General features: G+C 37.1%; 3 protein-coding genes across 3 annotated transcripts; all 3 read right to left on the bottom strand.

The window, feature by feature from the left end:
- Positions 1-1941: 1941 nt before the first annotated feature.
- On the bottom strand, positions 1942-8345 carry LOC135694090 (uncharacterized). Its single transcript, XM_065212763.2, has 2 exons — positions 7934-8345; positions 1942-3501 (listed from the first exon to the last, which is right to left on the bottom strand). The coding sequence occupies exons 1-2, from the start codon at positions 8028-8030 to the stop codon at positions 1955-1957; spliced, it is 1644 nt and encodes a 547-aa protein (XP_065068835.2). The 5' UTR covers positions 8031-8345; the 3' UTR covers positions 1942-1954.
- A 730-nt stretch (positions 8346-9075) lies between these two features.
- On the bottom strand, positions 9076-15965 carry LOC135694088 (uncharacterized). The gene is made up of 4 exons (XM_065212761.2): positions 15116-15965; positions 13095-13418; positions 12637-12797; positions 9076-10924 (listed from the first exon to the last, which is right to left on the bottom strand). The coding sequence occupies exons 1-4, from the start codon at positions 15524-15526 to the stop codon at positions 9385-9387; spliced, it is 2436 nt and encodes an 811-aa protein (XP_065068833.2). The 5' UTR covers positions 15527-15965; the 3' UTR covers positions 9076-9384.
- A 2095-nt stretch (positions 15966-18060) lies between these two features.
- Positions 18061-25711, bottom strand: LOC135694087 (uncharacterized). The gene has a single exon (XM_065212760.2). The coding sequence runs from the start codon at positions 25138-25140 to the stop codon at positions 22672-22674; it is 2469 nt and encodes an 822-aa protein (XP_065068832.2). The 5' UTR covers positions 25141-25711; the 3' UTR covers positions 18061-22671.
- Positions 25712-26365: the final 654 nt, after the last annotated feature.

Here is a 26365-nt window from a genome sequence, read left to right as displayed (position 1 = left end):
GGGTCAAAATCGTTACAAATTGCGAATCCTTCTTTGAAGCTAGATTTTCCGCCTATATTAAATGCCACTCTGGTGATATGTCAAGAGAAGCGTAAGGCTCCAGGACAGTTGTTAATATGAGCTGGGTAATGTTAACATGAGCTGGGTAATGTTAACATGAGCTGGGTTATGTTAACATGAGCTGGGTAATGTTAACATGAGCTGGGTAATGTTAACATGAGCTGGGTAATGTTAACATGAGCTGGTTAATGTTAACATGAGCTGGGTAATGTTAACATGAGCTGGGTAATGTTAACATGAGCTGGGTAATGTTAACATGAGCTGGGTAATGTTAACATGAGCTGGGTGATGTTAACATGAGCTGGGTGATGTTAACATGAGCTGGGTAATGTTAACATGAGCTAGGTAACAAGACCCGTTGCTTTGTATATCTATTCTTGAAAGAAATTCTGTAAATAAGAGATAATATTTTTGCGCGACCATTTTCATATGTTTTGAAGCAATTTGTTTGCAACCTGTTCGCTATTATGAGGCTTCAAGAGAATATTGTTTATCTACAGCAAACGGCCACAAGTCCACAAACTCAAACAGAAAAAATAGTGTAGCAATTTGTGTGTGATGTTGAAAGGGATTCTGGAAATGGGATTATGCAGGAATTCGGGGACTACAGTGATACCAATGCGGCAAAGAACAAAATAGTCAATGAAACATGTACATTAAGAAAGGCTAAAAAATTACCGTTCAATGCCAAACTTTCATTAGACAAGAATTTGCTAAAGGTTGAATCCAAATAGATTTGTGTCCATGTTGTACGTGAACAGTTTCATTTACTTGCCTCTTTTGAAAAAGATTTCTTTTTCCATTAGGATATTTTCAAAGAGAAAGATATTCTGGTTAGGAGGTATCAATGCATGGGGAATAAAGGTAACAAAACGCTGTAACCAAACACCAGTCCGTCATTGTTTCGTTGTCGGTCCATACCTGTTTGGATCGGTACCAGTTGTTTGCATTGCACCCAAACGAATACACGATGAAAGGTAATCCCTACTATCAGAGACGAGCCCACGCCACGAAATTGAAAGTAGGGGGGGGGGGGCAAGGCTAATGAAAGTGTGGCAAAGGCTACTTTCACCCTTGTTGCAGCTTTGAAATTACTTGCTCACAGCGAGCGGAAGGGGATAATGGACCCCTTTTCCTTTGTGAAACTTAGCAGTAGGATTTATTTCGCTAGGAATCTGCCCCCCCCCCTCTACCCTAGGTACCAGAGTCTCAGCGAAAGATATCGTCGAGTACTGCCCACTCTCAACTCTTTCACTGTCTTTCTTTCACTGAGACTCTGGCACTCAGGGTAGAGTTCGGATAACAGACTCATATTGGAACTTACGTTGACTATCGGGCTAGTTTTGGTACGGATCTATCAGTTTAAACAGATTTCGTGGGCAATTTTACAAGTTAAAAATAATTACGGCATGCAGCTGCAACGATCGTCAATGTGAAAAACACAACATCGATCAAAATAAATAAAAAATCAATGAAATGATATTGTTTAAATAATGTCGCATTTAAGTCATTACTTAATTAGTTAAATTCTATAATGTAAATATTTTCGAAATTGATTAGCTTCTCTTATTTTGAATAAAGCTATTCGTGATGTTGCTTTTGAAATAAATTAATATGACACACACAGGGTGAAAATAAAATTGGATGGATCATTTTCTCTGTGGGCTTTTCACCTTATTCATTTACCTTAGCTACTGTTAGATTATTTCATCGTTAGAACATTCTACCACAACGCGATTAAAAAAACAACAGAGAAACTCGCCTTGAAATGGAAGATTCCTTTACCGTTGACAATGGATTGAGTTTCACTTTATCAGCGAAAAAAACTAAAGCGAGGGGTTGAAATTTTCCCAAAGATAATGTGCGAAAATATTGAATCGATTTGCATAAGCTTTCAAAAATTAGTTTCGATATAAAAAATCAACGAAAGTACAAAGCATAGAGTTGCCAAAACAACAAAGCAGTACTCTAAGAACGTCCGTTCGGGATTGTCCAGCTGAAACTTGACGGTTTTTGATTCTTTACTGCGAATCACTTTAGTGACTCTTCCTAATTCGCGACATTCCTTAGCAGAAAGTGATGTTTCTGTAAAGGTGTCATCCAGAGAACAATCTTCCGCATCTTCAATTCCAGAGTCTGTTTTCTTTTCAACAGGAACATCTTTGCTCCTTCGCTGCAGCTTATTGCTGTTGGAGGACAAAAACAATGCTTTTTTACCCAAACTGCTTGATGATTTCATTAGAAGAGGGGAATTTGGTCTTCGCAAAATGCTTTTGTCAGTTCGGTTGATCTCTCCTCCCTCAGCACCATAAAATATCGAGTCGTCATCGTTGCCTGAAAATAAAACGACCGTTTCGTCCTCAACACCAATAATTCTATAGCATCCTTTAATTCTGTCGCGATAATAATACAAGGGGCGATGAGGTTGGCTAAATAAGTGCTCCTCGATTTCGTGATCAAGCCAATGGGGGATTGCCTTAGCGTCTTCCCAAATGTCACTCTCGTTTTCCACGCTTTCACTGACGTTGTCAGCTACAACCGTTGTAGTTATTTCAAAGGCATCAGTGGGACACGTCACGGAAGAACAGTCATCAGAATATCGAGTCGGCGGCAAAACTTCACTGCATCGTAAAGACAATATGTCAGTTTCATTGGTCTTGTAATCCTTAATATCTACTTGATCACCTTCTGTAGTAGCACTGTCATTTTCAATAGCCTCAAGATTCCAGTTAGCGTCTGTGTCAATTTCACTTCCATCCCTGTCAATAACGATATAGTCTTGTAGCACTGTCTCAATTCCCAAATACGGTTGCTCCATCTTGGAACAAACAACATCATCTGCGACAAAATCCATCATTTCCAAAGAGGCATTTTCCGCAGGTTTTCGCAAAAAGTCGTATTCATATCTTCTGAGCGCTTCTGCTACTGACAACATATCATAGTAATGTCTTGTAAACTCCCGAAGTAAAACCCTTTTCTCTGAACTTGATCTTGTAACCAGTAAAAATTCATCAAGCAAGGAATCGTGAAATAAATCAATTGGATCAATAACTTCGATGTCATCGTCAGTCATGTCAATTTTTGCAAAGTAATTACGCTGAGAGAATACCCAGTTTGCAACTTTACTGTACACACTCCGGGATTCGATCTCCTCTGCATTCTCGAACCAGTCAGCATCGAGGGGCTCGCACTGTAGCCGATGTGGTTGTTGAATCACTGACAGCGAGTCACTTGACAGAGAATCGTTTACTCGATGAAACAGTTTAGGAAATTCTGGCTCGGATGTAGAAACAGCATCAATGGCTCTCCTAATGGCTGGAAAGGGAATACTGGGGGCAACTGCATACCCAAGCTCATCATCTTCTTCATCGCTTGAACTATCTGGTATGTTTGAATTGCTTGTAATGATATCATACTCGTTTAATAACGTCTTTGAGAAACCTAAAAGGCAACGGTATGAAAAAAAGTTAATCCCTCCTCCCTTGATTTATAAGAATTCAAAAAGAAAAATCCTTATAACTTCATCAAACAAATTAAACCTATTCCGAACAGGCTATGCCTCTATCACTTTTTTGGTAGTCATTCATTACTGGGATCACAGATCGCATTTATAGTTATTCAATTACGCTTTGAGTGCAATTGAGATAAAATCTTTGAAAAAACTGGAAACAAGAAGAATTCAAAGCACGAAAAGAGCGATAAAAAAGGAGGAAATTACAGTTTTTCCTGTGTACCAAACATTTGACAAGTGAGGTGCAAGGATGACAAAACGTTCACCCAGAGTTAGGGGATTCCCTGAACTTGCTATAGGTAAGAAGGGGGTAGCCAACTACAAATCAACTTCGGATGCTAGGTAGAACTGAAACGGTAGCGTGACCACTCTAAATTGTAACTATAGTCTTGGACAAAAATGGTTGGGAAATTTCATGAAAAGCTGATATTTTCCTTTAAAAAATAACCTGCCTCTCCGATTCAATGTTGAATGCATGATTTCGAAACAAAAATGATTTGATTTGGGGGAAGGGGGAAGGGGGACAAAAATGATTTGAACTACGAATCCCACATTGATTAGGGGGAAGGGGGATTCTAATTTACAGGGGCAACATAAAGTAGCCAATTGCACAAATTGTATTTTGTCTCAACAATTTTTTCTGGGATTGTAGCTCACTAAAACATTAAGCATTTACCACATCCATATTCATTAAGTCACTTAAAGAAGTGTTAAGTGTTAAGAATTGTTATGCATTGACCTGAATTTGGAACAAAGTGGGTGTTTTTAATGGGTGTTGCCATATCAGTAGGTCAAGTCTCAAACTAAGTGTTAAATGTGTGATGCTCTGATTGGGAATTCACAGACATAACATGACAAACAATATTTTTGTTGTTGTAAAGCCCTGGGGGTGATTGGTGAAAATAAGAACCTAATAACAGTATGGGTTTTACTTTAACTAAAAGTGTCTGTTTGTTAGAAATGGTAGTGAAAAAGAGAGAAAATAAAAATTTAACATTAAACATGACCAAACTCTGACAAATGTTTTTGATAAAGTACAACATGCAAAATTAGTTCAACTTTCTTATAACCTTGATGCTGCTAAACTACCAGGACAAAAGTATTGTAACACCCAGATCAAAATGATACAAAAAAATCCAAGTCCTGCAAACATACAACTTTACTCTGAAAAAATACATAATCATGCTTAACAGAAGAAATTATTCAGTCATAAGAAAAAATAACTGCAGTGGTAAAATCGAAAAATAACAGGATGCAGAGCCAGTAGTTGTGTTAAAGCTTAACTGTTCTTCCGATTCAAAAGATTTCAAACCTTTTTATAGAACATGATAGCAAAATAGTGAGAGTTTAGGAAACCACAAATGAAGTCATTAGTTCCAACAATTTAACCCCAAAGTTCTTCAACTCCACTTGAGCAAATTTTTTGGGTACATTAAGGCCCACATGAATTGATAAATTGGCAACTAGCAAAGTGCGAGTTATTGCTGTGAAATGTGTCAAAATAATGCAAAACAGCCTTTTTGGTGGAAGCAAATCAATTTTAGGGAAACAAGGAGGCAGTCTTTTTCATATAAAGTGGGCCATCTTTACACAAATTTACCTGAAAATATGTAAACTCTATGTCCTTCTGTGACCTTTACAAAGATGTAGCCTTAATATAAGCCAATATTTGATGTTGTCAATGAAAATGATCTGATTTGTAATCCACCTGATTCCTAAGGTCCAAACAAGAACTGACTTTAAAGTTTATTGAGACTGCAGGAGAGTCCCAGTGCATTTCATCAAAAAAATTGTGCATCAATTCCAAAGCAATTTTTTGCAGTTATGAGACCCAAGAGCATCTGTCACTTGATCGTAAACTCTCTGGTTTTCAAGTAGATTGATGTACACTTAGTGAGCAAAAGTATTGCACAGGCTGAAACAGAAATGGCAGCACTGCAGCAAAATATTTTACTGAACAAAAATACAAGTGGCCATAGCAAGTGTCATAGAAGTTTTAAGATTAACCTGAAAATTGTAAATGCAATAATATTCTCAATTTCTGCCTATTTCTAAACAATATCAACATAATATGCAAAATCACAAAAAATGAGCCATGATGATTGAAGTACCTCTCAAACATGTGCAATAAAAAAGTTCATCTTTGCACCAATTTGCAATATCTTATTACAATGAACTCGGGGGTACTTACTTAACGCTTGGGTGTCTAGAACTGATGATTTTCCTCATTATTAAATTAAAAGTGTTACCAACAGTATAAAGATTGGTTTAATTGGTTTTTAACTATAAAAGGACCCCTAATGGCTTCACCAAGGTTTCAATATTGATCGCCTTGTTGTTTACAACCTGGTCGCCATTACTTCTGCTCACTAAGTGTAAAATTTACTTTGGGAAGATAAGTTCTTGATGGCTCCTTGAGTATCATGAATGAGATTTTGAGGCAAGGGATATACACAATATGACTTGCCAAATATTAATATCGTAAGTTTCATTCCTAACACCAGTACAAAGGACGCCAGTGCCAGGGGGGAGCATGGTAGTGACCCCCAATGCCCTTGCAAAATCTGGCACTTTTCTTCATTTTACTATTGTTTTATCCTTTTACTTGGCACTTTTGCCCGGTTTCCCTCCTTGTATGCAGGCTTTCCTGGCCTTCAATGACTTATTGCAAAGAAACTGTGAGATATTTTGGCAAAAAGCTGTGAAGAACATCATCTTGCAGTATGAAAAAAGTCCAAATCATTGGCAGCTTTGAAAAAAGAATTAAGACCCCACAAACTTGAGTGTAAATGTATCTCTTTCTAGATCAGGTTTTATCAAATATGCAGTCTTTACAATTTTTTGCAATACTTTTCTTGCATTTTGTAAATTTTCTCTACATTGCAGATATTTGGTATTAGCTTCTGCCTAGCAATTAGATTTATCACCATTCTTAAACAAATGATTTATTACTACCATAACCAGTCTGCAGAGTGTGGCAGTTCTCAACAAGATCTTATGTGTGCAAGAGCAAATATAAATGTGTGCATATGTGGGCAAGAGTGCTGAAAAAGTGTGCAATGTGTGCACACTGTTCAGTTTCGATCCAATGTGTGTAGCAAGCTTCCAATGGGCAAAGTATTTGTCAATTTGTCTCACAATGTGTGCATAGCAATTATTTCCTGCAAAAGCGCTTCCAAGCATTCCACAAAATGTTGACTTCAGATTAAAATTCAGCATGGGGTCAATTATATATTTTGTATGATTAAATTTCAATTATTTTGACCCCCTCCCTTGTACTCAGCCAAACTTCTAGGTGGAGGTGTGGGGTTGAAATGTAACCCCCTAAATATTCACTAAGTCAGTTGATTTTAACAACATCCAGTCCACAAAATGATCTCTACAGAGTAAATTCTTGACCTTATAACCATGATTGCGCACAAGTCAGATACTGTTGTTTCCAAAATAATCTTACTTCCTTTGATTCAGACCTTTTTATGCCCCTTGTTAGTAATGGGCAAGGCCTCTTCATACCATCCCGCACTTAGGAAATTGAGAATAAATCCAAGACTGTAGTTTCTCAGAGAATTAGAATATGCTAGTCAGTAGATTTTAATTCTGGGCATCAATGGCTTTAGGGCAAGCATAGCTCATTTCAAAATATTAAATCAAAATACTGAGATATGAGATGACTCCAGGGCCATTCTGGGGTAATCTATAGGGTGTGGTCCTTAAAGATTTTCCTGGGGGAGTTCCCCCAGACTCCCCTTCTTCTAACCTCACAAAGCTTCGAGATTTCATTGAGCAACCCTAAAAAAGCTGTGGCTTGTATTTCATTCAATGCAATTGCATGCCAGGGCTTTCAAATGAGGAGGAGAGTATCTTCTAGAGAAACTCAATCTTCTCACAAAATGCACATAGCAAAAGTGGTACATGTTCTCTAATTTAATTATAGACAGCAACTTTTTCAACTTGTGACAATCAGATGGTTCTGATGCTAACCAACACAAGTTAAAGTTGTTTTATGAATACTAAAATCCCAATTCATCAGCATCTCAAAATTTCAAGGAAAACGTTGTTTACAACATTTCAAAATAGGGTGATCCTTTAAAATTTTCCAGTACCCAGAAAAATTTGTGTGCAGCCCTATGTTTTTATGTGCATTAGACAAGTCTCTGAAAAAATTTTGTGTGCACATGCCACATTCTGCAGACTGGTGATTTATTACTACCATAATGTTACTTTTCATTTAATTGTTTACGTTTATGTGAAATCCAGTGATGGATCGTTCCCTGGGTGTTTTTTTAAGTTAAGGATGTTCATTTTTAAAGAAAACTCTTGCTATAACAGAGACAAAATTGCAAATAAATTTCAAATCATTACCTGCCCTTGACGTCAGGTCGCGAAGTCGTATAGGCGGAGAAATATCTTTTATTTTCTCCAGTGCTGCTCCAATATATGTATATGCTTGATCTATCATTTTCGCTTTGTAGGTAATGATACAATAAGGAATTGACTGCCGTGGTGGATAGATGACTTAGAATTTCTACCGTATCTGTTCTTCAACACTCGCCATCTGCTCTTCGACTTAGGCCACAAGTTTCATCCACAACATTGCCTTGATAATTCCATCCTGACAGCTAATTCATATTAAAATTGTCCTTCCTACCCATTTCTTCTCTAGAGAGCTACATAATGCTAACATCGCCTATCGATCACAAGTTTAATTCCAATTGATGTCTTTAGTCATGTAGTCTACGAAAAAAACATAGAGCACAACACGCACAACACTACAACACAGTGTGATTTCGTAATGAGGCTCTGACGACCAGGGTTGCCACCACTGATATCATGTCATTGGTTGCCCCTGTCAGATATACCTACAGCGCACGCGTTTTCTCCCTACTTTCCCCCTACGCTTTTTCCTCAATTATCCCTACAAATCCTTACAATTTCGGAATTATACCCACAAAAACAACCCACATACTGACAAAAAACTCAATTTTTGCAACCTGTCTATTTTAATAAAGCTGTTGTAGCTTTAAAATGATATGATGTAACCATATGATGTAAGTCTCAAACGAGTACATGCTCAAAATAACAAAGCCATGGATAACGAGTACATGCTCGAAACGTCGTGTTTTTAACAATCAAACTATTATATTTTCATTCTGGTACTAAATTTATTTGCTAACTGTATTATCGTTATAAAGTTTACATCACTGGCATAGATGTAAGCAGGCTGATAGAATCCGACGTGAACATATCATTGGATTGTAAAGAAGTTTCTCGACGAATTACCCTGAATTATTCAGTGGTTGTTTAGTAATACAACTATAGACGTAAGAATAAATAACCCCGAGACAGAGCCCCTCAGTAGCAATATGGACTCTCCACAAGGTGATGCACTCAGTGGTGCACTGTTTATCATTTATTCTGGAAGCTATATATGCTGACAGTGCTGATTTCCTTACAAATAGTGAAGTTGAGAAGAATACCACAACAAAAAAGATTGGCGAAATTCTATTAAGAGATAATTCGAAAGTAAACGATAGCAAAAGATGTGAATAAAATTTTTGATTCAGACTAGCAAAAGAAAAAGCAAAATTAAAATTGTACCTGAAAATGAAAATAAAAAGCATACATGATACCAATTCATTTACAGCTGAAAACTGCAATGGTTTTTAATGGCTTACAATGGCGATTTTCAAGTGGTTTCCAATTATATATATTTTTTCATGACTAGTGTTCAGAGTGTAACAAAATGAAACCAAAAAGGAAGAGAACGCAAAATCCGTTGAAAGAACAAGGTAAGCGTCGTAAGATGATACCATTTAAGATAGCCAAATATCAAATCGATCATGTTCTCTGGCTTTAAACTCTTTCTTTGGTAGTTTTTCCCAAGCATCAAGCTGTGCATCTGCAATAACTGCGAGAGGTGGAAGCCTATTAGGTACCGTCACATGGCATGGAGCTGAAACGTCTTTATTCAAATCCTTCTGATTTTTAAGCTTCTTAACCTGCAATCTCGCTTCCTTTTCTTGCTCTAAAGACCGAATCATCAAATCACTATCTAATTTCGATCGACTCAGTGAAACTTCAGATTGCAGCAGCAAATTACGATGCTCAGTGTATCGTTTTATGATTTCTTTCTGTCTATGCATATCTTTGCGTATGTTACATGTATTATCGACCTTGACTTGGATGACTTTTTCTTTAGCTGCAGCGGATGCATGGCTGACAAGAGCTTTCGAAATAGCATTGTTCTGGCAAACAAATTCGACTGCGAAGGCGCGATCCTTTCTCCGTTGTTTTCCTCGCTTCAATCGCTCGTTTCTTTCAGCAGACACAAGTTCCTGTCTCTCTTCAACTTCAGCTTTATAATCGTCCATAACTTGACCTAATTCAGCAGCTGCATGATTTTTTTCCGAATGAATTCTTCTAATTGAAGAGTATTTATTGTGGTTCATCACCCGAGATCTTAGCTCACGTTTTTCTTTCATTGATCGAACGTGAGACACCTTTGCTAGCAGTGACTTTGTACGATCACGGTCTTTATAGGCTTGATCAACTGCACGAAAACAAGAAAGAGCAATTGTACCATGAGTTCTTATATAAAGCTTCTGGTCATTTGTTATTGGATAATGTCTCTCAATAACCGGGGGTGCTCTTCTGTGCATCGAGTTTTCAAATGCCTTGACTGAGTTACGAATATCTCGAGCACCGTAAATGATATCCCGTGTCAGCTCTTCCAATAAATCGCCAGATACCCTCGGTGCACGGATACCAGATAACCGAAAAGGAACCATCCCGTCTTCATCTTTTATTTCCCCATTCTTACCATTGCCACATTTAAAAGTCGCTTGCTTTATTAAATTCTGTTTCTCTTTTTGTCTTATCTCCCGTTCGAGTTGTATTAAATTATTAGAAGTAAAGTTCCCAACTAAATCAACGCTAATGGGTTTCTGTTGTGATGCTTTCCCTGAATCTTTTTTGGTTGAACGGGATGTTGGTTTTTTTCTTGACTCGGAAACACTTTCATCTAATGTCAAAGATTCATCAATTATTTTGCTTGTTGAAGTTTCTAGTTCCTTTAGGTTTATATTGATTTTCAAAGTCGTGTCATCTGCTTTGGAAAGGCAAAATTTTGGGCTTGCCTCTGGTATGTAATTGTTCATCGGCCGCGACAGAAGAGGCAAGACTGTTGCAGAGTGACGACTTCTATGCCTTGAACGCCGGTATTTGATATAAGTATCGTAGTCGATACGTTGAGATGAAAGGCTTGCAAACGACAATCCATCTATATTCACTTGATTCTGTGGCATCTCAAGTCCTTTATACTCACGGTAGAATCTCTGAATAGTAACTGCAGCCCTAGAAGGACAAATTATGGTTCAAATACAAACTGGCGGATGACGGGTAAAAAACTCTTCAAAATGTAAGATTAAAGTGATACACAATGAGTTACCAAAGAGACTATTTACCACTAAATTTGACCCAAATGAAAAACTATTATTCTAATGTTAACGCATTTTGGAGGCCGCTCACACAGCTCTTTTTTGGGCAAATTGAGGCACTAGCGAAGCGAAAACGGAACTAGCGGCGGAACAACAACGGAACGACCACGGAACCAGCACGTAATTGCCCAACCTAAAAGCCTATAAAGCCGTCTGAATCCTAAATTTTGTTTTGTTATGCTAGACTAAGATCTACAGGTTGAGTAACAACAAAAATTTTATTCGAAGTAGGCCTCGCTAAGGAGCCGTGGTTCGATTCGTGGATTATTGGGCTAGTTCCTGGGTGGTTGGTTCCGCTAGTTCCTCGTTTTAGCAACGCCGACTGCTAGTTACCTTGACCATGAGGGAAAGATAAACAATAAAAAAACCTATTTCTTAAATTTTTGCTGGTAATACATCTCGCCATGCCCTGACAGTAGCCTGAAAGAAAAGCTTTATCGCTACGATTTACAATGCACGAAATGCTGTAACTGCGTGAATGAATTTTCATTTAACGTAACATAAAACGCAAGTAAGGTCAGCAGTGTTTCATTTAAGAAAGAGTAACTGGTAGTCCACAGTAGCTGTGACACTTCAAGGTGATGTAGAGTAATATATCTTATTCTATAAATAACAACTTTATCAAAAAGGGAATCTATAGATAGGCGAAAGTTAAGTAATTGAAGAAAAGAAAATAAGACATAAATTTCAGAAAAATTAGCACATTTACCTCATGAATTCGTTTCCTGGGTCAAGCTGACCCACGAAAGATTGTACTTGCTTCATCCACTAGTAATTCCTTATAAATAATCATGGTATACCCTTGAAGAATATCAATTTGTCGATTCCATAAACATTTCAAATATTCTGTTCCGTTTTGCGTAAATCGATTTAGATCCACGATCAAAAAGTTCTTATTACATCTTTCATTTCTCTATATTTTACAAACATGCCACCTCTAGTTATAATAGCTTTTAATTGCGAGAGGAAGAGGAGACTAGTGCCACTAACCTGCCAGAATTTTTTGCAATTTTTTTGGATGAATCACAAATGAAACTATTGTCATTTTTGAAAACTCTCTAAGTCAGAGAACAGATTCCATTGCTGTTATTCCTGCTACTCAAAATGTTCCTAGATGAACAATTATTTTAAGCCCTGGCTTAAGCAAGCATTGTTTTTATAAACCGAAATCAGTAATTTGTGGAGGTAATCTATGTCAAGAACAAATATAATGTATATTCTTTAAATGATCCTGCAAAATTAGTCCCCCTTCAATTTCTGGTGTTGACAATTTTGTTTGACCTTTTTTCAAGATGCATCTCCACAGAAACTGCAAATGAATTGAACTATGATGGGAGCAGTATTTCCTTTGTGTTGAGTTTGGGAGAGCAATTCACAGCTTTCCTCAGTTTCTGAGGGGAGCACAGAGGCAAGCATGAACTATTACTCACCTCAATTAATCAGCCTTGATATGTGAAATTATATGATATTCAAATATGAAACAAACCAAAATACCCTGCTTGATACAATGATAATTTGGGTAAGCAGAATAAAAAGATGTAGAAAATGTAAATAAGACTTTTGTCTCACCACAAGCGTTTTTCTTTCTCATATCCACATCTGGATCTTGCAAGATAACCACGAATATGTCTCTGAATAATCAGAACAGGACTATATTTTGCTTGCACCTTGTTGACAAAAGTAAGGTCTTCTTGAAGGGCTTGAAACTCATCCAGAACTGTCCAGTGAGCCTGAAAAATACACAAATCTACTTTATCTGAATGGAATGTTACTTTTGGCCAGCAATCTTGGTGGCATATGACAACAAACATTGAAATAAAACATCTCCGTCTATTTTAAAATAAAGGCATGTAATAAATATTCAAGAATAAATAAATCTAACTTCTAAAGATTATGTGTGTGAACATACATAGTACTCGCTTTTTTCTATTGCACACAAAAATTCTTCAGTAGGAATTACCTAGTCTCCATAAATTCAAATTATTTATGTAGTTAATAAATCTATCATAAAGAAAACATATTCTTACTTTGCTTTCTCCTGTTTTAGGCTTGATTACAAACTGAGGCTGTAAAGCTTTAAATCTGGTAAGGAAATTGGCATCTTCGATGATCTCCTCATCTGAGATGATAATGTTATCCAAAACTTTTAATGACAAAATTGAATTGGTAGTAAAGTGTCTATAATGCATCTTCAAACTAACTGGAGTATCAAACAATGTTAGCATCCATAATTTTTGTGAAAAACACATCTTTTTAATCTCCTCAAATGATGTTACTCCATTGTTATGGAGGTAAACAATTTGGAGATTTTCCAGCTCAGACCAGAAGACTTCAGCTGGAAGCTCTTGTATCTACAATATAATATAAAAAATTAACATTGACATTGACCATCAATATTAAAATTGCATCAGATGTTTAAATATAAATTGGATTGATTCAAATAATTATGTTAACTAAATTATAAACACAGAATCTTTGCGGGACTGGAGCAAACAAACAGCTTTGTTATTCAGACAATTGAATGAAACATCAAATGAAAAGAGGCACACTCATTCTTAGCATGAAAGTCCAATTGTACAGCCTAGCGCTAAGAGGTGACATCAGCTACTTCAGAGTGGGAGGGTGATGAGCATGGCCAGTAAGACTGCACCCATTTTGCATTGTTTAAGTGCATTGTTCCAGGTTAATTTACCTTTGGAAATATGATCTCCCCCTATCTAGTGCTTTTTAATCCATTTCCAGAAGAAGTGTGTGGACCATGTTTTGACAAAGGTGGAGGGAGGTTTATGACCTGCCCCCATACCCCCCTTGGTGTCACCACTGCTAGGCAATGCACACAGGAGATTTGTAGCTAACAGCAAATAACTTTTTCCAGTAACAAATGGCAAAAAAAAATTGATGATTGATGAGTTGTTTTTTTAATTCATGCTTCTTTTAACTTTACTTTGTTGTTGATTTATATCAATTCTAGCTAGTGATAAATCACTTAATTTCAAGTCTTGGTCTTCAGTGATAAGTAAAAAGGGGTTTTTCTTATTACGCAAGGGGGTGTCACTTTTCCCAAAAAAATATAAATGGAGGAGTCTTAATAGACAGACGATAATAGCAATATGGAATAAATGGGGCTTACACTGAATCATACTACTAATCATTACTTTGCAAAGTTATGGCAAAGATACAGTTTAATGGTATTGTGTGTGTTATAAATGGTGTTTAATAGGATTGTGTCCATTAGAAAAAATCTTGCACAGATTGAAAAACAAGAAAATAACTGATGGGGAAGGAATCCTAATGAGCTTGGGGTTTAGAAAACTTCCAAAAAATAGTAAGCATTCTTTCCCATTGATTCAGCACTAAGTATCTACCAAAGGATGATGATTACAAGTTTTATCAAACCTTTGATTTTCATTGCTAAAACAGCCAGAATAATTTATGGTACAAATTTTAGTGACTGATGGTTGGCTCTAAGGTGGTCTGCAGAGTAATTAATCACAGTCATTTCAAGCACGTTTTCTGCATGCAAACTCCCTTGTATCATTCAAATGTCACGCAAGAAGAAGGTTTACATAAAAGCACCATAAAATTGGTGTGCAACATCAAATATTGATGTGCCACAATTATTAAACCTTGCATGTGCACCTAACATTCTCTGTAGATTAGGCTCCAAGGAGCATTTTCCCTTAATAATTCGTCAATAAACAAAGTTGCAAATTACATAACCTGTTCCTGGCACATAATGATGTCATTAATATGACTCAATATCTATCTAAGTTTTACAACCACGACTGTTCAATTCAAGAAACTTCTTTCATTTATGAATGAGGTAGCTTTCCATAATCATTTATGATTGACGTAGAATTAAGGGGTGTAGTCATTAACATTCAATACTGTGGCAGAATAAGCAATTTTTATTTCCCTATGGCCCCTGGTCTCCTGAATACCCCCCGTGTGTCGGCAAATTACTCTGGCTTACCCTAGCAGGGCTGAATAGAAAAAAATGTGATCATACGTTCTAAGACGTTTGTTGAATTACAGACATAATACTCACCTGATTTTGATGAGCATCTAGTTTCACAAGACTTTTGCAAGACTGCAGAGCATCTATTCTGGTTATGTAATTCCCACTGACATTGCAAATAGTCAGGTTGAAGCATAAGCCTATAGGTCCCATAGTTCTTAACTTACATAGATTGAAGCTCAGTATCTTTATGTTTTCGAGTTTGGCATTTTCCTTTTTACTTTTTTCGTCCAACGGTATTTCATCTTCACCCTCTTGCCGTCGGATGTCTGTCCTCCAAGATCGGCCTAACAAATCATCGATGGTCAAGGCCTTGAAGTAGCCCGAGCCAACAGCAATTCTTACTGCGTTTTTTTCTAAATGCCTTTCATAATTATCTGCATCTTTCTGTGCGGCAATCAAATCATGCTCAGTTCTCTTGTTTGAACGGTTAACAGTCATTGCTGGAAAATATTCCTACTACTGCACGCCATTGATCATTTCCTTAGCTGCCATTATATTTCATATTTTGTTGTCCATAGCAACATATAATTCCATTTTGCTGTTGCTGTTGCTGTCGTTATCCCTCCGCTCCGCTCAACTCTGTCATTCGCAACTGGTTTACAACATACAAAAGAAAAACACCAGTTTATATCTAAAGATATTACTAGCTGCTAAACAAAATTCTTTGCCGAACATATGTATGGAATAAACTCACAGAGAGCTATTTTGGCCATGTGCCCAGGTTGTCATGTGACAACAGGATAGGTTTACAGAAACTTCGATAATAAAGGTACGAAAAATGGAGATGTTGATAGGCTAGTATTGCTAGTTAAATCTGTTTGTATGGAATTTGTTTGGATTACTGTGGCTGTCAGTTTCAGCAAACTCTCTAATGGTAATTCAAATTAATTGGTTCTAATTAGCTTGAGTACAAGTACAAATTAATTGGTTCTAAATAGCTTGACTAAAGATTGTACCATCTTTAAATAAATAGAAAAAGAAAAAAAACCAGGGATGTAGGCATTGGCGTAAAAGATTAATATTAGGGCTCTACAATCCCTTATTTGGGTTCGCATCATTTTCACTGTATTGCCTAGGGTTCCATTGTGATGTAGGCTAAGAGGAAAGAGAAAATCATGCCATTGTTGGGGGAAAATTATCATTTTCTAGCTAAATGACTTTTAAATGGGAGAGGAATGTAGTGAATGACTGCATTACGCGACGCTGTAGTGTCTCTACCACTTAACTTTTGGTTAGTGGATGGCTAAACCCCTAAAACATAAAAGTCTGCAAAGAAAAAGTATCATCCAACAGAGCAAATCATGGGCCTAATGGAATGTCTCAGTTATTCAAGATAAATCTTGATATGTAATTTTCCAGTCAAAGCACATTGGGGGTTGATAATTTTTCCGATCATTAGTTGAGCAGCCAGGTTAATTGATTGTTTGAGCAGCAGTCAAGATGGAAACATCAGTAGCATAGGCAGGGCTGGCGAAACGTTCTTGGAAGGTGGTAATAGGGGGGGGGGGCAAAGTGTTTAGATTGCTCCGTGGTTTACTAAAGGTCACCACCATGGTTAGGAATTTTGGCCGAATTCAAGAAAAAGTTTTGAAATATGACATTATAGGCATTGGGCAGAAAATTCATCTAAAATATTTACACCATCAATTTTGACTAACATTTGAGTTTGGTTTGATTTTGACATAACAATGGGAAGGAAGTTGGAGTTGGTTTTATAATAAACTTTAAGCGTTTGACAACGCTTGATTACGGGGAACAACATTTTAACAACGAGGAATGAGTGGGAAAAGGTGGAAGCGATGCAAATGTGGAGAGTCAGAATCAAAGCAGCTGACTCTAGGATAATCTGAACTGAAACAAAGCAAAACTGGGCAACAATATAAGGCAAAATAAGTACAACAAAAACAAGCAACGTCTTAAAAAATGTCCTGCGAAGATTTCCTTTTCGAATGAGCATGTAGAAAAGGCTACAGCTTTAGCTTTCTCTTCCTTGCACCCTTATTTGTGGCTAAAAATGACAGTTTTTGACCAGTGAAATGTGTTCGAGTAAAGCCAATCTCCTCAAACTTTCCCAGTAATTCTATGAAAATAATTGTCGTCCCTGATGATAATTTGTTCACAATTACCGACAAACCAAGATCAAAATCTCAACTTTTAGCGACAAGCGCAACATTTCCGACACACATAACTCTAAGCAAATTTCTAAATGAAACAGTAAAAAACCTGTCTTGCCTGTTGAAGAAAGTAACTGAGTGTTCTCAGTAAGATATCTTCAAAAGTAGAGAGTCATTCTATTCTTTGTTTAGATGTCAAACTCTACATTTAAACTCTACATCTACATCTATATGAGTATAAAGCTTGTAATGCATCTTAGTCTTCCAGTTGCATCTCGTCCCTTTTTCTTGTTCAGTTTACAATGGCAGACATGTGCTGGAGCAAAACGTTAATCCCAGCTCTCTATGCGTTACACGATTCTTGTCTGACCGAAGAACAAACAAGGAGGGTGGCTGAGCCCTCCGCAGTTTTGATGTATATCTGGTTTGCATTAAAGTAATCTACCTTTCTAGAAATTGAGTCAAAAATCTGTTATGTCCTTGCAAACTTCGAAACTAAGGGCCCGAAGAGAATGTTTTTGCGATTTTGGAACTTCATTAAGTATCCTATTATTGCGTTGGGAACAGTAAGCCCTGGACCTAGATTACTGCATGCTTACATGGGGTCCCAAATGATTTTTCATTGGATGAAGTTTTTTCAGTACTAAGATACCTCAAAGTGATATTTTTATTTATTCTGTATCCACGTATCTTGATGGAGTCTAGGTGTAATAGCAAGAGAAGAGGGCCCCTACCAAACGATACAAGTTGCCATTTCATAGTAAAATGAAGAAAAATTTCAATAATTTTGGGAGGCCCGGTTGCCCGACCGGCCAGTCCGCCCCTGGGTCGAAGCAAATAACTAAATTTGAATATTCAAGGAATGAAGGGTCAGAAAAAGGGGGCTGACTTGAATTTTAGGCCCTTAACGGTGCACTTAGCTTTAGTTTTTTCAGAACTGCAACTTCGAAGATAGCCTTAAAACTATGTCCTGGCGTGTGAATCTAAATTCCAATGTTTGATATTTCATTTAAAGTTCCTATATATCGCCCATAGTATCTCTATGACTATTTATGAGCCTTGTCTTGAAGACCTTGAGTAGCAAAAGTTTCCCTCGTCTGAAGTCTGAGTTATTGCAAGTTGATCGAGGGAAAATGGGGGTCTACGCCCTTTAGAATGCCAGAAAACGCCCTTTTAAGAGATACTTGCCATTGGAGGGTGCCCGCCCCCTTTAGTCTCCCCCTAACTGCGCTACTGGATGTACCAAAGCATTAGCATGCAAAAAGTAGCTCTGAACATGCAATTTTTGAGGATAAAACGTTGCACAAGAGGCAAGATCGGGACTGTCCTTCATTCATTGAAATTAAACTGGTTAAAAAACTGTTACAGCAGATTGTTGAAATTTAGACTTTGCTTCTCAGACGTTGAGCCAGAAGATATCAGCACTGAGATTTTTCTATACAAACGATTCATAGACAGGGGTGTGCAGGGCACTTTTCCGAACACCGTGATTGCTCAACGGAAAGTACCTTATTTTGATGGTGTCAAACTGCAATGGGTGAGCGCTCCCCCTCTAAATTAAAATACTGTATGATTCAGAAACTTGAACCCTCATAAAACAACCCGAGAGATCGCTGGATGGCTGTTATACCAGAGTTCTTAGAGGTTTCCTCAAAGAAAGTTGGGAAAAACATCTGCCAAATAAAACATTGCTCCACTTACGTCAAAAATAAGAAATTAGTGAGACATATAAAATTAGACGGTCACTGCATCAGAGATGACAATCAGCTTACAGCAAGGGTATAACAGCACACGGCCCTGTAAGACAAGGCGGACAAGCGAAAACATTCATTGATGTTTTGAAAAAGATGCAGGCCCAAGGACCGCGGAGCATATTAGGATAGAGGGGGCTAAAACGTTTTTTGGGGGGGCTAAACATGCTAAACACAAAGAGCATGGCGATGTTTGGTATGATTTTAAGTACATTTTGAAAATTTTAAATTATGAGAGGCCTCTACCACTTTTCTGCAGAGCAAAATATAGTATATCATTATGTAGGTAACTGTGCCTAGTATTCCCTTTAACTATGTCTTTAGATTTAGTTTGGTTGCTACACTCGTTTTAATAAGAACCACTCAATTTAAGTTCAGGCTGATTGTTCTTATTTTTTTGAAAAATCTGAGACTGAATTGTTCTTGATTTGTTCTGAAATTAATAGGGTGTAAGCAGTGCAATTGCTAGCTTTTTCGCACCAGGGAGTTGTCCAGGCCCCAATTGCTAACAAAGTGACCGAGACAACCTTCATTTGCCTACAAGTTTGAAATATCATTGAAGAAGCACCCATAAATGGCAAAAAATCCTCGTTATTGAGATGAAACGTTGCTTAAAATTACATTTTACAGTAGCTCAGTACCAGCTTGTTCTTAAATTTTTCTTAACTTTTGACCAATTTTGAGGCTCGTGTTCTTATAAAATTGTTCTTATAAGAAATAAAGAATGTATATCTTTACTATAGAAGACACACGCAATATTGAATATGGGAATTTGATCGAAGAAATCGGTCGTTGTCCAAGTTGTACAACAAGTAACAGCTTGGCGTATGAAATAGATCAAGAAACCTGTTCCAGAATAACTTGGTGCCAGCACATATTGATGAAGTTTCGTTTTTTCTACGGCCTAAGCTTGGCTCGCAAGGTCTTTTTTGTTAACGAACAATTTCTCAGAAAGATACAAAGCACCTTACTTCCGAAAAATTTAAGATCAGATGTTGTCAAATAATTTCCCGACTGTACAAAAATGCTTAATCTTTTATTTTTAGCTGAAGGTTCTTATGTTGATATTTCATTGTTAATGTTTTTATCAAACCGTGTCTCATTTATTATTCTCCTCTATCTTATATTGGGTAAATTTTAAATCTAAAAAGGAGTTATGTTAAAAAGCCATATTAAAAAGGCTATTCTAAAACTTTGCAAGACCTTTCCTACTTCAAGACAACGTTCCAGTAGTCGATACTTATTGATTACATTTATTAAACAAAGCTTATATATGTTGCCTCGGATTTTCCTTCGTCAAAATCCGTTTCAGATTCAGTCTCTGGCCTTCCCAAAGATGCAATAATTCTAAAATTTTTCTTGCCGCCAAACATGGTGTCGGCCTTTGCCAAGCTCAGTCAAGATTAAACATTTTTGCCCCTCCACTTTCAAATACGTTCCGCCCTGCTTCTCCCTCCTAGAGAAAGTCCCAGGCTGATTTCACGAATCAGTAGAAGCCTAAGTACCCTATTGCAAACTATGGCAGAATTAATGATCCTTAAACACAGGGCATTCTTAAGCTTCCCGTCTCACACCGAGATTGACTTTTCGTTTATGTAGGCTTTTCTGTCAGCAAAGAACATTTCGTAGCCTTTAATCCGATTATCATTAAGACGTAGAAGGGAGGAGATTAGTATGCTATATTCATGAGATTACGTATGCTATAAAAAAGAAACCAACGGGTGAAATTATTTCTTTCAAGTATTAATTCATGCTTTCAGGCTATTTTTAGAGACATGTTTCCTTAAATAGATTTGAGAAACGAAAAAAGTCTTAACAAGTTCCTTATATTCCATGCCAGTGCAGCAACAATCTATACCAGAAAGAAAATTTCCTGCCAGCATTATCGAAAAATAGCATAGTCATTGCTGTTTTTGCAAAGAATTCATAACTGCTAGCTGCAAGTACGATTTATTGAATTAGAACTAGCGATATTTGGAGGTAGAGAATCAAGGAGAAGATAATTACTATCACCCCATAGAATGGTTGCTTAAAATCACAGGTACAAATCGCTACGTCATTTTGTAGTTCAAGGATAGGCACAGATCATTGAACAATTATCCTGTAATTATCACGATATATAAGAACAATTTTTTCAAATACTAAAACACAATGTTTCAAAACTTCATGCCACCTAAAAACAACTGCTTTATTAACTTGTTTGAATAAATTGATTATTCGATGTGTTTTGGGTATCAGTGCCGACCACCGACCATGGAAGAAAAGCGAAATTTTGGAATGGACTATAAACTGGCTTCTGAGAAAGCTTCTGGAATCATCATGGTTATGATTATCTCAATGAAATTTATAGCTAGATAAAGATAAACATTTTTAACCTTATTGAGTCAATAGAAATAGGAATCTAATACAATAATTATAATAAAGAACTTAATATATTGTGGAAATGGTACATTTTGTCAGCTGCACAGTATTTTGAAGGTATAAACTGCTCTGTCCACTAATTAATAGAAAATATACGGAAGTTTGAACACCTACAATTCATGCTTATGAAACATACAATATAAGTCAAAATGTTAGCAAGTTTTATGGTTGAGTCAGACTCTAATCAGACAACTAGACACGCTTGCAGTTTCCCTTTGGAGCTACTAAGATAAACGAAACCAAATGTGTAGTAATTGTTCTAAACAGCATAGAATCTTGATCCTTCATCGAAGCAAATTGAAAATGCTTTGCATTATATCAGGCAACGCGAATAAGGGGGGCTGGGGGCTTTAGTCCCCCCCCCCACTTTTTCCAAAAGATGCCAAATATTGAGTAACAAACTATCAGTAAGGCCTTTTTTATACCGTTTTAGCTCCCCCCCCCACTTTTTTAGACCCCCCCTTTTCTCAACGCTCCGCGGTGCCTGTATATGCTACCTATTCCATTGAATTATTCCATGAAATCATTTCCGATATCCAAATCATTTCAGATATGTCTACATCTTACGCAATCTCGCGACAACCCCACGGAAATTGTGACAATATAGCAACTCTATTGGTACCTTGTGCAGCCAACATGTTATCAGACAAATATTTGCTCAAGAGAACTGGTTGGGTACTGAATCCTACCGGGAAATTTGCTAAAAGTCTATGCTTCAAAGGTTCTCTCGCAAAAAGAGAAAAATGGATGTATTTCTGTACAAAGATATTTCAATAATAAGTAAAAGCCCCGAGCTTTTGTTGTTAAGATAAACAAAATGAAGTAGATTCAAATGTTTGCTTAACTTTAATTCTGCCATTTTAATTCCCATTTACGCTTTAAGAGGCAAGCTAGTTTTGCTGCTTTGAACGGACCCGCCTCTTTGAAGTACTTATTGCGTTAAGGTAATGCCTTGAAAGACCGAGACACTCCCACTGCATAAATTTATAGCACTGAAGCTCATGAATAGAGGCCGGGGATAATCAAAAATAAGAATCCTGGGGAAAAAATATTTTTACCTGGAAAAAAGCCGGTTCCACTCTTTCCTGTAAACTTGCCAATCGCATCGTCATAAAAACATTTAATTAAGTAATATGACATTAAGATACCTTTAGCTCATGAAAATTAAACACGCTCGATTGCAATATGTCTTCATAAGTAAATTTTCTATACGAAAAGCAGTTTCATTCAATTTGTCCATAATTTGAGAGGCCATGGTTATCATCTCGTTTGGATGCATGAATTATTTTATCAAAAATCATGATCTACAAACAAAATACTCTTTAACTGCTTTCTTCATCTTGACGAAAGCTTTCTTAAACTCTGGAATACGTAGGCAGTATATAATTGGATTGAGCGCCGATGATAAAAGTGCCCATGAAATCAATAACCTACCCAACCCAAAGTCTTTTCCAGCTCCTACAGGCCAGTTGTTCAACCTTTGCCACGTGAAAGTCAAAATTGGAACATAAAATATGATCCAAGCTAGAAAAAGGCCTCCTAAAGTTTTTACTAGCTTGCCCTCTTGTTTTCTGTTCCGCATTTCACCCCTAATCACACGATAGAATCGTACAAATGAATTTGATGGGGTTGGGGTTTCAGACTTTTCTTTAAGAGACTGCGCCCAGGCTTCTAAAACAGGGAATCCAGTCATAACTCCAAAAAGGTCGAGTGATATAGCATCATTGGATGTTGTAGTAGTTTCAAGAACTCTGGTATCTACATGCTCATTGGTCCTTTTAGAGATTGACCCTCTTTCCGCGTATGAAATCAATGTTTCTAATTGGTCAACTTCGTCGCGAGTCGGTCTCATATCTAGTCCATAGTCTTCTTCAATCTTCTGTCTTTGATGACTGCTGATCAACACAGAAAACCTCATCACACGCCGCGCACTTGTTTGGAAAGTTTTCGGTGAAGGTTTCGATTTTCTTTCCAGATCTTCAATGATCTTCAGAAAAGAAGCTTCGGACGGGATGCCATCTTTTGAATTATCATTACTTAGAGAAACTTTTTGCCAAAGTTTTGGCCATAATCCCCTTTTCTTTTCCGACTTTTCATCAAAACTGTCCCTTGAATGGTTCTGAAAATTTATTTTTCTTGTGTTCATTTTAGGATCGTTCAAATAATCTGCATCGAATACCTCATCATGTTTATCGAAATAATCACCGATACTCTCTATTTCATAAACATCAGCATCCAGCGTCAGCGGTATGGAGATTTTCTCTCTCGAATAAGACTGAGGAAAACCTCCAACTTGTGCATCGCCATCTTCTGTTCTTTCATCAAAGTCCCCTTTTACTTTGTTTGTATACCATATATCGTTTTCAAGCAAATCCTCATAACCCTTTGACATTACATCTTCGGCCTTTATTGGCGAAACAGTCTTTCGCGGGTCAACTCTATCATTATTCAAACTGGCACCAACTATATGTTGTCCATCAACATCCTTATTGTTTGCATTAAGGTCCTGTGGAGCTATGATATTGCTCCTTTTTCTTTTTGGCTTTACATTAATCGAGTTCTTCCTAATGTTACACGAAATGTTTGCAAAGCTTACTGTTGACTGCTTTCTATTGGCAGTATTTACTTCTTCTTTGCCAGATTTCTGCAAACAATAGTTTTTGTCCCCCATCAGGCGAACAGATGGCGGCTCGTTTTGAACTACACTTCCCTTCATCTTGGCTGCTCCTGTAGGATTTTCAGTATTTACTGAATTAAAGAATTCTGCTGAATGTTCTTTAACAGACGAATAATCTCGGAGAATCGTATCATCAGATTTCGCAGATGCTGAATTTCCACCAGAACTGCTGACACTTATCTGTTCTCTTTCAAATAGGTTTTCACAGTTACTAGATATCTGACTTTCAGTGAATTGTACTGGGCTCAAAACCGTTTCTGTTGTAGAGACGGAGCCTGTCGTTGATATACCAGCGTTTGATCCAAAAAACTGATTGTCTCTTGATTTGGACAACCTGTGATAAAGACGTCGCATGTTCCGCTCCATGTTCTTAATTTGCCTTATATGCTTCAAGGATATCTTGAAAATCACAGAGTAACACAGCAACATCATGATCAACGGGATGATGAAATAGATCACTGTAACGACTCCAGAGTATGTTTCTATTGATAAACTAATTGGCAATAGTTCTTCTCTATCTTCTGGTCCATCACTGACAAGCTTTGATTTCAAGCCTGATAAATTCTTAGCACCAAGCATAGCTAAATGTGTAGAATCACAGTTGAACATGAGCACGCGAAATGATGGCATCCAGTCTCCAGGCTTCTTGTAAACTGCATGGGTCAAGATGATACCAATAGCTGGTAGAAACCATACTAATACCATAAGTGATATGAAGGTTTTGATGGTGAAAATGTCTTTGTACCGAAGAGGTCTTGCGATAGCAATCAGCCTGTTAATACTTTCCAACAGTAAATGAAGGATTGTAACACAAATCAGGTACAATCCAACTGTTGACACTATTAGACACGATTCGAATCTTACGCTTGCATTGCCAATATTAAACAAGGTTTGGATCTCCAATATGAGGGGTATGATTTTAAGCAAATCAGCCAACGCTAGGCTGATCAATATGCCAAATCGTCGGTCCTGGAGAATTCTATGTGTACAAAATGCCAACAAGACTCCCCCATTCAGAGCAGAGTTTAGTATGATCGCCAACAGGAGTATTGTCAGCGCAGCATAATCATACGGCCCATCCATCTTCATAACATTGTCCAACTCTAAGCTGCTACAACGGCCAGCATTGCAAACGAATTAAACCTCAGGTTTGTTGCATCTCACTGTTATGGAGAGAAACTCAAAATGAGATTCAAATCGAATTCAAAGCTTCCCATTAGCGTTGCTGAATATCCGTGAATAGAAGGGGGGTAATATAGCTCAAACTATTTCAGGGATAGGCGCAAATATTGGATGTTATATCGTGGATGAAAGGCTATTTTCTATACAAAACGTGAAAAATTGTAAACTTGACACCTAAACTTTGCGCTCCTCTATTTTCTTCTGCAAACATGAAACATTTCTAATGTCCCTTAGCGGATCAATATACTTTAGTTTTATAGAAAAAGCAAATGAATTGTTACTCAGTTTTAAGTTAACAATGCCAGTCAACACTCGAACACAAATGTGAAAACAATAATGAATGGATTCAATTGTCATCTTATATCTGAGAAATTCAAGTAAGGATCCTAAGCTCGAAATGAGCGTTTGCGGATAAAATACTACATTGCCTAGTCGAAGGACAATTTCATTTTCTATTTACCTCCCGAAGTTGTTTCAAATAATCTCAGCAGTACCGAAAAGACGATTATAAGCTAAAGATTGAACGTTGTTAAAATCAAAGAGATTATACGCGCCAGTGAACAATGATTTCGAAATGCCAATGCCACGCAGTATATGAGGAAGTCTTTTTGTACTGTAAAAGTGCACAGAAATAACATCAGTTGGTATGGATCAAACAATACAGTCTAGGAAGCAACCTATAAACAAATGTTTCCAGGGAACTGAGGCATTCGCTGCTAAAGCGCTGTTCGGTTGAATCTGTGTTATTATCATTATTGAAGTAGTCATTTGTATGTTGATTTGGAAAACAGCATACTCTGGTTTGATTATCAAATGAGTGTGATTTTTTATGTAATTTAAATGTTATCTCACAGCGTATTCATGTCAACTTTTACCTGGAATCCTAAAGCTGCCCATATATTGTAGAAACATCTTTTTAAAACACGAAGTCATTGCAAATAATAAAGTAACTTTAAATGGCGAAAAATGTGTTCAGAATTGCCCCATCCCAATGCTACTCTTGCATCCATGACAATAGCCCTTCCTTTAGAGCTCAATACCTTAAAAAATATCCCAGATAGGGGTTAATAGTCATTTGCCAAGGTTCTTTCAATTTGTAATCAGGTCAATGTTTAGAGATATTTAATCATCA

Source organism: Rhopilema esculentum, chromosome 11, assembly GCF_057945365.1.
Source record: "Rhopilema esculentum isolate cy_ngs chromosome 11, ASM5794536v1, whole genome shotgun sequence".
Taxonomy (NCBI): domain Eukaryota; kingdom Metazoa; phylum Cnidaria; class Scyphozoa; order Rhizostomeae; family Rhizostomatidae; genus Rhopilema; species Rhopilema esculentum.
Note: the sequence above shows the minus strand (reverse complement) of the source record. Positions and strands in the feature narration are given on the sequence as shown.